This window comes from Pelecanus crispus, chromosome 9, assembly GCF_030463565.1.
Source record: "Pelecanus crispus isolate bPelCri1 chromosome 9, bPelCri1.pri, whole genome shotgun sequence".
NCBI lineage: Eukaryota > Metazoa > Chordata > Aves > Pelecaniformes > Pelecanidae > Pelecanus > Pelecanus crispus.
The window spans coordinates 42,489,436-42,503,889 of NC_134651.1; the positions used below are offsets into that span (position 1 = coordinate 42,489,436).

At 46.5% G+C, this 14,454-nt stretch overlaps 2 protein-coding genes across 5 annotated transcripts in view; both read right to left on the reverse strand.

Moving 5' to 3' along the window:
• The window catches only part of RC3H2 (ring finger and CCCH-type domains 2), a 28,749-nt gene extending 22,006 nt beyond the window's left edge, over positions 1-6,743 (reverse strand). For all 4 annotated transcript variants that reach the window (XM_075715992.1, XM_075715991.1, XM_075715993.1 and 1 more), the window contains exon 1: positions 6,715-6,743. The gene's annotated coding sequence lies outside the window, so the exon portion shown is untranslated. The remainder of the gene's footprint in view (positions 1-6,714) is intronic.
• Positions 6,744-7,786: 1,043 nt separating this feature from the next.
• Positions 7,787-12,026, reverse strand: ZBTB6 (zinc finger and BTB domain containing 6). The gene has a single exon (XM_009483182.2). It carries the CDS (start codon positions 12,023-12,025, stop codon positions 10,742-10,744), a length of 1,284 nt encoding a protein of 427 aa, XP_009481457.2. The 5' UTR covers position 12,026; the 3' UTR covers positions 7,787-10,741.
• Between the last annotated feature and the right edge of the window lie 2,428 nt (positions 12,027-14,454).

Genomic DNA, 14,454 nt, shown 5'->3' on the forward strand with positions numbered 1-14,454 from the left:
ATTTTCCCCCCAAATGAATGCCCATAGTAAGTGTAAAATACAACAAACTGAAAGTTGAACCTGTCCCTTCAAAACCAAACTGATGAGGTAACACTTTCAACATAAGCCAGAATATTCACATGCGTTGGACAAAACAGATTTTCATCCAACTTCTAGGAAAGCACAATCAAAGCTCTTAGAGGGATGAAAAAAATTGCAGTCCTCTTTAATCTGCTATTGCTACATGTGTCTTTTAACCAAGGAAATTCAAAAGCAAAAGCAAACAACGAGCCAACATGCCTAGAAAGATTTTTTTTTTAATTCCTCTATAAAGAATCCCACCATTTCCTTTAGCACATCTACTTCAGCTTCCCTACCAAAACAGCAGGACAAGAGATGCACAGAATTGTAGCGTGAAGTCTTGCAGCAAGCGCGTTCCTTAAAGCGTTTTGCCAGCGTTACCAGAAATGTCAAGATACTAACACCAACACTACTGCTGACCTAGGAATGCTATCGGTGTTTTTTCACCTGTCTGACTGCACAACACAGGTAACAGCACAAACTAGACGACTGGGAAGCGTGCTACTACCATGACTCACACAGGGAAAAGTTTAAGAAAAGGCTAGTACACACAGAGCTCAATTGCTAATACATCATTGGTCACTGACAATCTCCTAATAAACAGTCTCTATTTCCACACTGCTCATTAATTATCTCAAATGCAGGAATCTCTGCTCTGAGACAGTACCCACATTCAGTTTCCACAGATACTTCAGAGACTTGGGAAAAACAGCCACCTCTCTATTTACAAGCTTTTAAAATATAGTTGGTTGTCTTCCTGACCAGCATAGAAATGAAACACAACAGATTCTTAAAGTGTGCACCACCGATTTTTAAAGATCCATCTCAGTGTGTTTAATTATCATAAATGACAGATTCTACTAAGCATGTGTTGACCTTCAGATTTCTCGACAAGAAAAAAATCTAATTAAAACAGCAAACAGCTGGGGAAAGCTCTCAACTCCTAAAACTTCAAGCAGCCATACACAGAGGAAGTCTCCATACTCTGTTAAGCATGCCAGCTATCCTGCCATTCGTGCACTCCAGTGTGTTAAGAAAACAATCTCACATCTCCTAATTACCATGTCAACTTCTACAAAAAGCATAAGCCAAATGTTTAATAGATTCTTGGTCCTTGTCAGAAACAATGTATTTCAGGGATGCCCTCTTGAAGAGCAAATTGCTCCAGTGCTCCGAAATGAGCAAACACGAGGAGGAGAGCATAATAAAGAAGGTAAACTAGAATCAGTTTGGGGTTGTTTTTAACAGGCAGTATACTCAGTTAGTACAATTACCCTTGGTCTAGCTGTTCATTCCGGCAGACATGCTATCTGTCTCTACGCATACACAGGGCTTCTCTTCCCAATCAAAGTAGAAGCACCCTGCAAAAAACCCCCAAAAATCCTAAAGAAATGGCTGATGCAGAAACTGGCCAAACATACGAGGTAAACGGTTCGTAAAGACATGGTAGTTTTTACTTAAAAGATGTTTACATAGTACAGTTACAATAGATTTTATAGTATTACTATCAGGAGCAATACTTCAGATGACAAACCGAAAAACACACAAGCCTAAGTTCAGAAATTACATAAGTAAAAACTATTACAGTTGAGTAATTTTCAGTTTCTAATGCAATAACATTTTCCCACTGCAGTAATGGCTGCAATGGAGTGTAGTAACAATGATAAATGACTGATTTGCTCACGATAATTTTAGACCAGAATATTTGATGAAATTGGAGGGGGGGGAGGTGAAGCCCCCAAACCTTTCTCAAATATCTGTACCATATACCAATGATGGAAGTTGTAAAAATTTAGATGCTCTTATTTTACATTAATTTTTAGCTACCTAATCCCGTGACATTCTTTACAACTAATCCAAGTCATTGTACTTACTCAACAACTTTTGGACGTGATAAATATCACTTAATCCTGATTTCCTAAAGAAACCAAGCTTAGGTGACCATGCTTTCTACTAGCCTGCTCCTCTCCCCCATGAACCTCAGGAGCTCTAGACCATTTTTGAGGAAACCTGATAGACAGGCGTCACATCTGAAATGTACATACATTCCATGACAACTGGTATCTGGAAACATTTCCAAATTCGCATGCTTCTCAGGAAGGGCTGCAGCACCAGGCTCAGCAGTTATCTGTCTGTCTACTTTCCTCATCTATCAGCATACATGCACTGGTCAACCAGAACCCTGCCAAAACATTTTGTTCAGGTACAATAAAGGGCTATTTGGAAGGTACGGTCATGACACAAATCTGCAGGAATTCCAACAAACCTTTAAAGACAGAAGGCTCGATCCATGAAGAGCAATGCCGAACATTTGGCGCTCGGCCTCCCGAGTTCCGTGTCGGCACTCGTTAAGCAAGGCAAGGAAAGGTTTCAGAACCCCACGGCAGGGTACTGAGCCAGCACCTTGAGCTGAACGTTGCCTGGACTAGCTAATCAGAAATTCTGATGACAGTGCTTTATCTTAAAGTCTACCTTTAGCCAGGGCTCAGAGGCCTAACGCCAGAAGGAGACGTTGACTTCTCCACACCAGAAGTTAACGACCTCAGGAGTTCAACAACTTCAAACAAAAACAGGGAAAGGGACATTCTTTAGTTAGTGGTGCTGGCGTTGCCTTACATCTTACTTCAGTGACTAGATTTCTCACCTACACTGAGGTACAAATTCAATTACTTTTAAATACTTTTAACCCATGTTTTCATCTTACAAGGAAACAACCAAACACACATATTTAGAGACAGGCAATTTCAGTCCATCCCCTTGAAGCTATTCCTCACACATAAAAGGACTGAATATTCAGAGACAACTGCAGCCTAGCCTTCAGCTGCCCAAGCAGATGACTTGGATTTTGCTCCATTTTAAAAGATCACTTGTTTGCTAATCAGTCATTGGGTCAAATCTAGACATAGTTCTTTGAGCAAGGAACAAAAGAATTCAGTGCCTCCTCCCCAGCTACATGCCCAGTTCCTAGGTAGCAGGGTGAGCATGGGTCTCAGCCTAAGAAAACTTTCTTCTCTTCCAAGTGCAACAGGTTCAACGCGAGGTAGGGAGCGATCCCCTTCAAAGCCGTACATTGCCCAGCGTCAGGGCACTGACCAAAACGCGAGCTATGCAAGTTTCATCCCTTTTCAAAGGGAGGGTTAAGGCCTGCAGCACGGCCAGCAGCCGTGTTTCTGAACAGAAGTGGCAGCCTTGCAGCTCGCCGGTCGGTCTGCTCTGCTCAGACCTACCTGATCACGTCCCTTGTGGGACACAGGCAAAGGAACGCCGAACAAGCAAAGCTCGTACGAGAACGTGACATGGAGTAATTCTGTCAGTGCTGAACAAAGGAAAGTCTTCTCTACGGCTGAAGGAAAATCTTGAAAAACTGGTGGGATTATATGGCATTTTCACAAATTAAGGCAGTCCAATTACAGTCCCACTGTGGATTTAAGCCTAACTCTTAGAATTCCATTGATTTTTAATCACTAAGTGAAAGAGGCCTTGGTATTGACTCGCTCTTAATATTGACTGCAGAGATCATAGCATGTTCTAAGTGATCTCCATTATAACTTTCCATTTATGCAGATTAATCCTTTGTTTGCCCTAAAAGGAGGTAGCTTTTTTCAAGCCTTCCTTCCCAAGTTATGTAGTTCTGAAAGCATCCTGACTGGGTCGAAAACTTAGCGTCCATCCACGTAACCAAATTATCAGTATTAAATTATTCTCTGAAGGGGCTAGAATCTTTTATTCATTTCTCTTCAACAGCCATCATCTACAGATCTAAAAAACTAGCTTCATTAAAGGCTTAGAAAAGGGCCATCCCCATAATAGCTTTGCATCATTCAGCTATGACGGCTTGAAATTAAAATAAATCCTCTTTACAGGGCAGACTTACTTATTTCTACATTCCATAATATCTGTCACATGTAAATCTCCTTATATCACGTGCAAATTCTATATATAAAGCAGAGTCTTTAATGACCATTAAAGACAGTATTTCAATGCAATTTTTTTCACTGAACATTAATGCTACTGGGAGCATCTACAGGCCAATTTACATTCCAGAAAAGTTACCAAGAGAAAACTTGGTGACATACTAGAATATATATCTCTCTACCCAGACTACGTTTTGCCAAAACACTTATGAGGTGCTTCACTTGCCATCTTCTTAAAAAATTAAAGCTTAGATCTCCTCTGCCTCGCTAAAACACGCGGCTGAAGAATAATTCTGTATGAACAGCGGTACAATTCACTAATACAAATTCAAGTTCGGGGTTGCTCAGTGACTGCCAAAGTTCACCCAATTCAGAGGTAAATTCCCCCCCAAGTCAACACTAGAGTCAGTGTATCCTCAACACTTCACACCTGCTCTTTCCTGTTCAAGTCTTGCTGGCACAAATCCTGTTACTAGACTTAAAAAAGTTTCCCATATACTTATGTAATGCCACTGTGGGGTTTTTTTTTTTTTTGTGTGTTTCGTAGGTGTCACTGAAAGGAGAGTTTGTCCTTGCCACAAGCTTGATACCAATTCAGCTCCTGTAACAGTATTGACTTTTCAGGACTAACTGAAGGGCAAATAAATGAAAAATTTTCTTTGCCACCGAAATCAGTCAAAATGCAAAGAAAGGGAAGCTATCTCTAAGCAGATCTATTTTGACACAATTACTTCAAGAAGAGATACACTAAAGAACTCCTTACTCTTCATTAATATTTTCAGAGAACAAGGACTCTCATGTATTAGTTCCCCATGCCTTTTTTTTTAATCACGACCTCCATGCTTCAACTATACATTTTACAAAAGAGAAATTCCGTATTCTAACATTTTTCAAATAATTTTAATAAAATACCAATTCCATTCTGAGACATTGGCAAGAAAACAAAGGGTTCCATCAGAGTCGGAAAGCCTTTTTAAAGTTTGTACAGACTAGCTTAATATGCCCACGGATACAGATTTTTTTTTTTTCTCCTTTCATTAGGAATGCCCAGTCAGTAAGGAGAGACCACTTCTATTCATCCCATTAAGGGGTATACAAAATCTTGCCAAACAAAATGTAACGTACACCTAACAAAAATGCTGCTAGCTATTACCCTCTGGATACTGTAAATATTCTATCTATTGTAAATCAACAAAGCTTTAAATAACAAAGATCAATACTCAAGACTAGGACTTAAGTTTGAGACACCTCAAGGTTAGTAAAACTGTTGGAATTTAATATTTTTGAGAGAGATGGCCATGACCCCAAACAAGACCGGAACGTGAGTTAATAAGAAACCTTTTCTTGTGGAAAGCTTTGCTTACATTGCAGAAACAAGAAAAAGTTCATTAAAAACGCATGCAGGTCTCGGGAAAGTGATTAATTACAAAACCTAAGAATTCAGTGCTTCACCACATAGTACTTCCACTAGCAACACAAGCTTCATTTTTAGACTTTCCAGAGATATTTAATACAGACCAAAGGTCAAATAACAGTATTTTGATTCAGAAGATTTACAACCGTACTTGTTGGTTCTCATTTAAAATCATAGAGTCGTTTAGGTTGGAAAAGACCTTTAAGATCATCCAGTCTAACCATAAATGATAAAATCTTTTCTGCCACAATTACAAATTTACGCCCTTGCAATCTGAAGGGCTGTTTTCAATTTTTGTTTCAACATTATGATACAGCTGTGATGGGCATGAAAGAACGGTCGCCAGAGTAGCTACAGGAATTACAATTAGACCCAACCAAAATCTTCAGTTTGCACTTGAAGTGAAACAGCCCTACGTCAGAAATTTTCCTGGTTGTCAGCCTAAACTCGGTCATTATTTTCTCTCATTAAAGACACAAGCCATTCCACTTTGAACCCCGGCTGTAACCGAGTACTCGGCGCTCCCCAATCTCATTGCTGCCCTTTCCTACGCTTTGTGCCGACTTCCACGCCTCGCTTAAAACCCTCAGCGCACCCCAAGCGTCAGCAGAACCAAGACGCGCTCTTCCCCCTCGCTTGTTTTGCTTTTTTAAGACACTTTAAAGGTGACATGATGGGTGCAGGTTCTCGGGCCTGTTTTCCACCATGACTCTTCTCCACCATTACCCTACAGCACAGCTCCACAAGAGCGGGAATACTCATGATACCGGTGCAATTCTCCTTCGTCCCGCAGGACACCACGGAGCAGGCTGCTGCGGCGTCCCGAAGGAGCTGCCAGGGAGGGGACCGGCGGCCTCGCCGCCCTACGTTCGCCGCTGCCGGCGCAAGGGAGCGCGGAGCGGCCCCGCCGGTCTCCCCGCAGCCTCGCCCCCCGCCGCCAGCCCGCTGTCAGCAGCCGCCGGCCGCGCACCTGTGCCCGGCCCCGGCTCTCGCCGGCATTTCGGAGCCGCCACCAAATGGCTGCCCCGCGTCCCCCGGCTGGCCCAGCGGCCTAGCGCCGGGGGGGGGGGGGGGGGGGAGCCCGGCAGCCCCCCTCCCCCGCGCCGCAGCCGGTCCCCGGCGGGGCGGGGGCGCTGACAGGCCGCGCTCGGCGGGCGAGGCCCGGCCCCGCTCCCCGCCCGGATTCCGCAGCGCCGGGACCCCGCAGAGCGCCGGGAGGCGGGGGAGGAGGAGGGGGGGAGGGGGGGGAAGGCGGGCGGGGCCCCGCCGGGTCACCGCGTCCCCCGCGCCGGCCGCCCCCCCCCCCCGCGCCCAGCCCGCTCCTACCTGCGAGGCGCGGGCGGCGGGGCCGGGAGCAGGCGGCGGCCCCGGCCTCTCACACGCCATGGGGCGGGCAGCGCGGCGCGGCCCGGCGGAGGCAGCGGCGGGGGCCTCGGCGGCGCCTCCTCATCGCGCTGACAGCCGGGAGCGCCGCCCCGCCCCCTCTCGCGAGACCCGCCCGCCGCCGCGCGAGAGCCCAACGGCCGCGCCGCGCCGCGCCCGCCACCGCCCAGCACGTGACCGCGGCGGCGGGAGGGCGGGGGCGTGCCGCGGGGCATGATGGGAGCCGGCCGGGGGAGGTACCATAGAGACGGCCGCACAGAGGCGCCCTCGAGTGGGCGCCGCCGCCATGGGGGAAGGCGCAGCCATAGAGACAGCGTGGCAGAGCGGCCCCTGCCGCCGCCGCCAGCGCCCCCTGGCGTCGCGCCGAGCCTCAGCGGCGCCTCAGCGGCGCGTCGACGCGCGGCGCCCCGTCTTCGCCGCTAGCGTCGATGATTTATTTTCCCTTTTTAAATTTCAATCAGTTACTTTATCATTACTAGCGCTCATTAGGATGAAGGGATTGGAGGCCGTCTCTGGCGCACGTCGCTTGTCCCGCTGCCGCCCGCCACGGCCTCCCGAGGAGGTGAGGTGAGGGGCGAAGCCGCCACACAGAGGCCGCGGGCCCCAGGAGGCCGCCTCAGGGCCGGCACGGTACAAAGGCGGTGTGGCGGCGCCCGGGCTGCTGCTTCACCACGGGCCACCACAGAGAAAAGCCGCGGGGGCTGCACCTCATTTCTCTGGTCACTCACAAAGATGAAAACAGGTCTTTTAGTCAAGGCCGAGGCGGCACAGAGTCGTGGTTTCTGAGGAGAAAGCATTCATCTGACAAGTAGGCGCTGCTGACAGACCCTTCTGAAGGACAAAAAACCCGTGTTACTAAATGGCTGCCACTTGAACACCGTATTTCGTCTACAACGTCTTGTTTACTCACCATAGCAAGCCAAAATAGTAAATACTAAGGTATGCAGAGAATTATTTAACTGATTAGAAGAAAGCATGTATTTCTGAAACAATGTCTTGTTTGCATTTCATTTATTGTGTTATGACAGGACAAGTGGTTACATGTATGGACAGGGGAGAGGAAACACCAATGTGAACATGTGCACAAAATTGGGTTTTGTTCATAAAGCTTACCAAGACACTGTAGCCACTGAACAGAACATGCTCTTGGCCCCCCACACAACACAACTGCCTCTCACGTTTACATGCAATACAACAGCAAACCAAAATAACTCGCGATCCTGCTCCCACAGAGGATGCGCTTCAAAAGATCAGCCTCTGTTTCCCCTTTGACACTCGGGGAGATACCATGCGCACATCTATAAAAAGCAGTCAAACAAAAACCAAGGAATGATCTCTTGAAGTGTTATCAATGATAATCATACACCTGCCAAAAACGTATATTAACTGAACAAATTTAAGCACAGTTGAACCAAATCTGTCCCATAAATGCACAATACATTTACTTACTGAACTACAGTAATAGCAGCCCAATGTAAAAAGGATGGGGGGGAGGGAAGTAAACCTTTTTCTTGTTTTATGACCTCTTCCAAGGGTGAAGGAGTTTATTTTAAGTAACTAAGTAACCCTGTAGACACAAATGAAAAGCTACATAGAAACCTGTACGTATACCCAAGTTAACATCTGTAAATACAGTAGGGGCAAGTGCAGGTATTAGCATCCTTTTGAAAAATCAGACTCAATTTTTATGCAAATAAGAATCCAAAATTAATAGTATTCTGTGAAAAACAAGCAAACAGTACTAATCACAAGGTCAAAAAGGCTGTAAACAGTGACAGACTAATGAATGCAAACAGAACACAATGCTACAAAATGCAATTTTTTTGCAAAATGTCAGGCAGTCGCACCATAAATGACTCCCAAACCTTTTAATTATAGTAATTGTCATCATTACTGTAGTTAAAAATCACCGAAATAAAGCAAATTATCAACTTTTAATATGAAAAAATAGCAGAGACTGTGAAAGGTTGGGCCTTATGCTTAAAGTACCGGATAAACCAGCTGATTTTAATACACGTTACACTGGCTACTTACTCTGGGGGTGTCATTTCTGTCATTATTCATAGGGACACCCCAGTATGCAGACTTGGCACGCACGCCTTTCCAACGCTCCCATACAGTGGAGTCCTTCACAAGTCAACTGTCTATGTAAAAGTCAGACATTTTTGTGAATTTTTGGAGGAATAGGGCACTAGTGGCGTGCTCAGCTTCAGAACACACTGCTTGCCCACTCAGATCACAGGGTTTTTGAGGAAGCCGTATGCTGCCTACCACAACAAGGCCTAGCATGAACTGGGACCTGCAAATATTGCTGTGATCCAACTAGTATGTACTTTAAGTGTTAATAATATTAGATGAAAAGCTTAAAAAAAAACCTCATGAAACAAGTTGCTAAAAGCTCTTCAACTGCAATCTCCAATAGGTGAAGGCAGTAATAACGCTGGCACAGCTGGGCAGGCCTATTACAGATAACAACAGGAAGCTGCACGGCAGATATTCTACACGCCTAACCGCTCACGTAGCTGATAAATAAACCCCCAAACAATGGCTGGTACACTCACAGACACAGGGAAAGAAAGCCAGTGAAACCTGGTAACTGACATTAAAAAAATATTGTCTTGTATTTTAAAACCAGCCAGGTTTGAGCACACGGGCCAGACTTCTGGACGCAGAGCAAGAACTTTGTAACAGCACTTCTGAAATGTGAAGGAAAGTGTACCCTGGTGATACAGACAAGATTAAGAACTAGTGCTTTTTGCTAATTGGAGAGAATCTACCGTAAGTACCATTATCTCATATTAACAACGGAATTGACTCTTTATTCATATCACATTAAGTGGAAGAAACATATACCAGTCAAAGACAGGTACAGGATAAAGATTCTGCGTTACAGGGCTTTCGATGCTTGCGATGAAACTGAAATGACCTTTGACAAAGTACAAACACACCTATCCAAACACACATAGTTACTGTTTTACTGTATCACAGAATTAGAGTATGAGAAGACCTCTATATCTAAGCCGATCCTAATAAGATACAAAGGATTGTTTTCCAAAATTAACCTAGAAACTGCTATTACGTAACAGCACACAGCTTAATTTTTCACATTAGTGTATGTATCTAGGATATGTAAAAAAACAAAGGCAAATGTTACAACTCGACAAACAGGACTAACTTAATTGGAATTAGTCAAATACAGGTGCAAAACACTGGTGTGAGAGAGAAAAAATGATCAGAAGAAAGAAGTTTAGAAAAATTCAGAACCCATTCATGAAACTGAACGCAAGTCATTCTAATGAGACTCCAGTTAGAAATGAGCTGCAAGGCAATACCGTATGTTTCTTTCTCTTTTACCAATTCTCTATTTGCAAGAGGCAATCTGAAAGCTTCCTTGACTATTTTTTGTTTGTTGTGTGTTCTTTCTTAAGTATCATAGACTTGACTATGAAAACGTGCCTTGTTTCTGTTGAAAGATCTAGCAAAGTTTGGGCAAGTAAGGAGATGATTTCACCATAAATGGTTCGTGAACTGGGTGGGAATGACCGATTTGCTGAATAAATACAAACATCCCCTTTCCTTAGCTGTTACAGATCAGGAACATCACGGCTCAGCCTTCAGCTTATTGCAGTATCAGTAACGATTTGAAAATCAGCAGTGCCTGCTCTTGAAACAGGGGAGTGCAAAACATAACTGGGGGGAGAGGGATCAGAATGCATCCAGGATAACAGAAGTATGAAATAATTTCCCATATTTTGCGGATTACTTTCAGCTAGTAAACACCTTTTTTGCACTTACAGCAATAGCAACCTTAATACAGCAGGCAAGTTTGCTGCTCGCAAGGCCTGTCTCTGATCACCGGTGACATATTTGTGCTTCTCTCCATTACATGGGGATCTGTGTCTAGAATTTAATCTAGAATTTCACTAGGCAGGAGCTTTTTGTGGAGCCTGGCTCCACATCTGCCCATCTGTTAATCATAGTCTATTTTAACTTTTGTAATAGTGTTCAGGTTTGGCTTTTCGCTGCTACTCCTTCCGTGAACAGAAGTTAAGTGCTTTTTAAGAGCAGACTTGTGTTTAAAGTCCATGTCGCAACAATGACACTTGTAGGGCCTGTCACCGCTGTGTATATTCAGGTGGTCCTGAAGCGTACTTTTGGCAGTGAAGGTCTTCAAGCACACCATGCACTGGAAGGGGCGGATGCCCATGTGCCCTCGGATGTGTCTGTTGAGATTCTTTTTTTGCGTAAATGTTTTGCCGCACTGCAAACACAAGAAGAGTTTGTGCATTTTGAGGTGTCTGAGATAGTTCTCAAGATGCAGAAATCCCCTCGGACACTTGGGACATTGGTGCCGCCACGAATTGCCGGAATCCTCCAGGCTCTGGAACCCATTCATCAGACTAGAAGTCCCTTCTGGATTGTCGCTGACAAAAGCCTGAAAGTGATTTCCTGACATTTCTGTATTTCTGCTTTCGACTGTAGAATTTATCAAGGAATGCTGGGTTTCTGGAAAATATAAGTTTGTTTTAGAGGAAGTGCAAGGCTGAGGAAAATGATCGTTTTCTATGTTCGCTACGCTCATAGAATCCATTCTGAAGATACAGATTTCATCGTCCTTGTATCCGATTTCAACTGTTGATATTTCTGGGGTTTTTGCGTCCTTTCTTTCCGAGACCAAGCTCTGCACTGCAGGCCGCGAGACGTCCCCCTTCTCCTGTTTCACTGGGCATTCCACGTTCGCTGGGCTGTCCTCAGAGATCTCGATTATTTCACAGTCTTTCTCTAAAACGTCATCCCCGTTCCTCAGTTCGGCGTCCGAGGAGTGACACCTCTCCGCAGCCTGATTACCGTTCTCCATGGAAGTGTCGATTTCCAAGTATTTCGACAGAGCTTCGGTACACTTCTCCACGATGTGAACCATCTGGAGGTAACTCGCGGCGGTGAGGTATTTCAGCAGCTCCTTCTTTTTGACTTCCAGAGCCCCCGTGTAACAGGAGAGCAGCAGCTTTCTGCCCACCTCGGCGCTCTGCAGGATGGTGATCCGCACCTGCCTGGACTGATTGAGCAGAAACTGATCCCTCATGAAGGTGGAGCAGGCGGCGAAGATCACCTTGTGCCCCTGGAACTCCGTGTCGTTGATGTAAATGGAGACGTCGCAGAAGAGGTTCTGCTGCCGCAGGAGGTTCATCTTCTGCAGCACGGCATCCCCTTGCTGCTCGAACTGGAAGTGCAGCACCTCCGAGTCCGCGGCCATGGCGCCGTTCCCGCGGGGGAGGCACCGGCACCGACACCGGCACCGACACCGCCGGGGAGAGTCACGCCGAGCCCAGGCCACCCCCGCCGGCCGGGCCCAGCCGCGGCCTCGCTCCCCCCGCCCCCGCGGCGGCTGACGGGCCCCGCGGCGCCGCCCGCCCCACTCACCGGCCGCGGCCCGGCCGGTCCCCACCGCCGCCGCCTGCTCCGCCGCCGGTGCCGCAGCGCCCCGGAAGCGCTTCCCCCGCGCGCCCCTTCCGCCAGCGGCGCCGGAAGCGGCTCCCGCGCGGCCGCCCGCCCCTCCGCCCCCCTCCCTCCCCGCCCCGCCCCGGGCGCCGTTACCGCGGCGGGAAATGAGAGGCGGCGGGAGACAGAGTTAGCAGCACGTTTATTAGGAGACTTGGCACTGCTACAGCGGCTGCCGCCGCGGGACACCGCACCGACACCGGGGCGCGCCTCGCCAAACGTCCGGTAGAGGTAGCAACGTATGGGCCCGGGGCGCCCCGGGCCGCCGCCGCCGCCCCCGTAAGGCATCTCGGGGCGGGGGGGTGGGGGGCAGCTGCCCGGGGGGGCTCCTCCTCGCCCCGCCGCCGGCGAGAAGACGCCGAGGGAAAGGCGCTCCGCCGGCCCCTACCGCCGCCGGGCCGAGCAGCTGGCTTCCCCCGGCCACCGTCCCGGCCCCGGCGCGGGGAGGAAGCTGCTCCGGCAGCCACCGACCCGCCTGCTTTGGTAATAATACTTAGGCTAAGACTTTTGCCCAGTCACTGAAGAGGTAGCTAATGCTCAGTCCGTCGATTATACAATCTCAAAGGAAAAACGTCCGTTCTGCCGTCTCAACCCTTACCAAGTCAGGAGGGCCGACTGTTTCCCCCCCCTTTGTTTCTAAACATCAAGACTTCGCACGAGTGTCGGATTCTCTCAACAGCTTCAGTCCGTATCGCACTTCGATACTCCCCTCCTCGCCTCTACTCCTCCCAATGACTCCAGAACCAAAATCGGCCCCACACAGTTTTAAGTTATTTCAACAAAAGTTCAGCGGCAGCTATCGTAAGTTTTGCCAAAAAGCTACGGGAGAAAAAGACTGACACTTCAATTTTATCAGTTACTAACTTGCAAAACATGTCTTCTAAAAGAAAAATAAATTAAGGAAAGACTCATCCCTGATCTATACAGGAGGCTGTGCAGCTGCACCATACGCTGCAGCAACACATGCTACACAAGCTACCACCACTCGGAATCTGAAGTGGTGAGCCTAAACCTCTGGTAAACCTAAGAGTGCTAAGATTTTCTTCTAGATAAAAAAAAATAAATAAAATGCCAACATAAAAAAAAATCCTAATATTTTCAAGGAGTTATTAAAATATTTTTGTAATAGACTTCAGTTATTTTTAGGATATGCAGGAAGTTGTACAGCACATTAAGTTGTGAGACTATCCACTTACCAGCAAATAGTATTCTACACATTAACACACAGAGTATGATAACTGCCATAGTCCTCATCTGAATATGCACCATCAGTAGCAACAACCAACGGATCTAATCTTTCACTAATTGGAACATTGCAATGAAAACAACATTTTACATACATGGACAAATAAGTTCATCTTATTCTATAACCGAGCTGCCTCTGTATATTCCATTTATAATAATTCTCGTTCCACGTTAATCTGTAATTCAGAGAAGCATTAGCCAGATTTTTCTAATACCTCTTCTGTACTCTTCACTTGTCTGTTAGATGAACTCTACCGCCAGTGCACTCTGCACCGTGCCATCAGCATATTGCCTTCTTAGATCTCCAGTGTTTCTGGAGCCATGCAGCCGTCTCCCGCATACATCTTTTGGTCTGCACCCTTTTGCCAGGCCAAAAGCACAGACATTAGTAGTAAGAAGTCACTTTTCATCCAACAGATGCGTCCATTTTCACTGAAGAAGCAGTCTTCTGCATGTCTTCTTTTTCCTATTTCTGCCACGGTCTCACCAAATGACCATGAGCAGCCTTTTAATGCAACGGCCAGCAGTCTCAGCCTTCTCGGATGTTGACACCACCACAGCACAGGGTGGGTTGAAAACCTATGTATCTTGACCAAATCTTTTTTTTTGTGTTTCTTAGGAAACCCCTTGTCTCTTCATATCAGCTTCAGGTCATGTGCGGCTACTTCAACAAGCTGTATTCTCTTTCCAGTAACATTACAGCTTCATGGTTCCATGAAAAAACCTTCCCAGATAGCCAAAGCTTTCAATACTGTCCATTTTGCTGCCACTTTTTCTAGCATTTGTAGAGTTTTATTCCTTTCTCTGGCAGAAGACCATTTTCCTTATCATGTCCATATTCATATTTGGTTAGATTGTTCACTAGTCCCTTACAGCCTGTTGACCTGGCTCTGCAAGCTCTTATTCTCCATGTCTATCTTCGCTTTGACATTAGCGCTA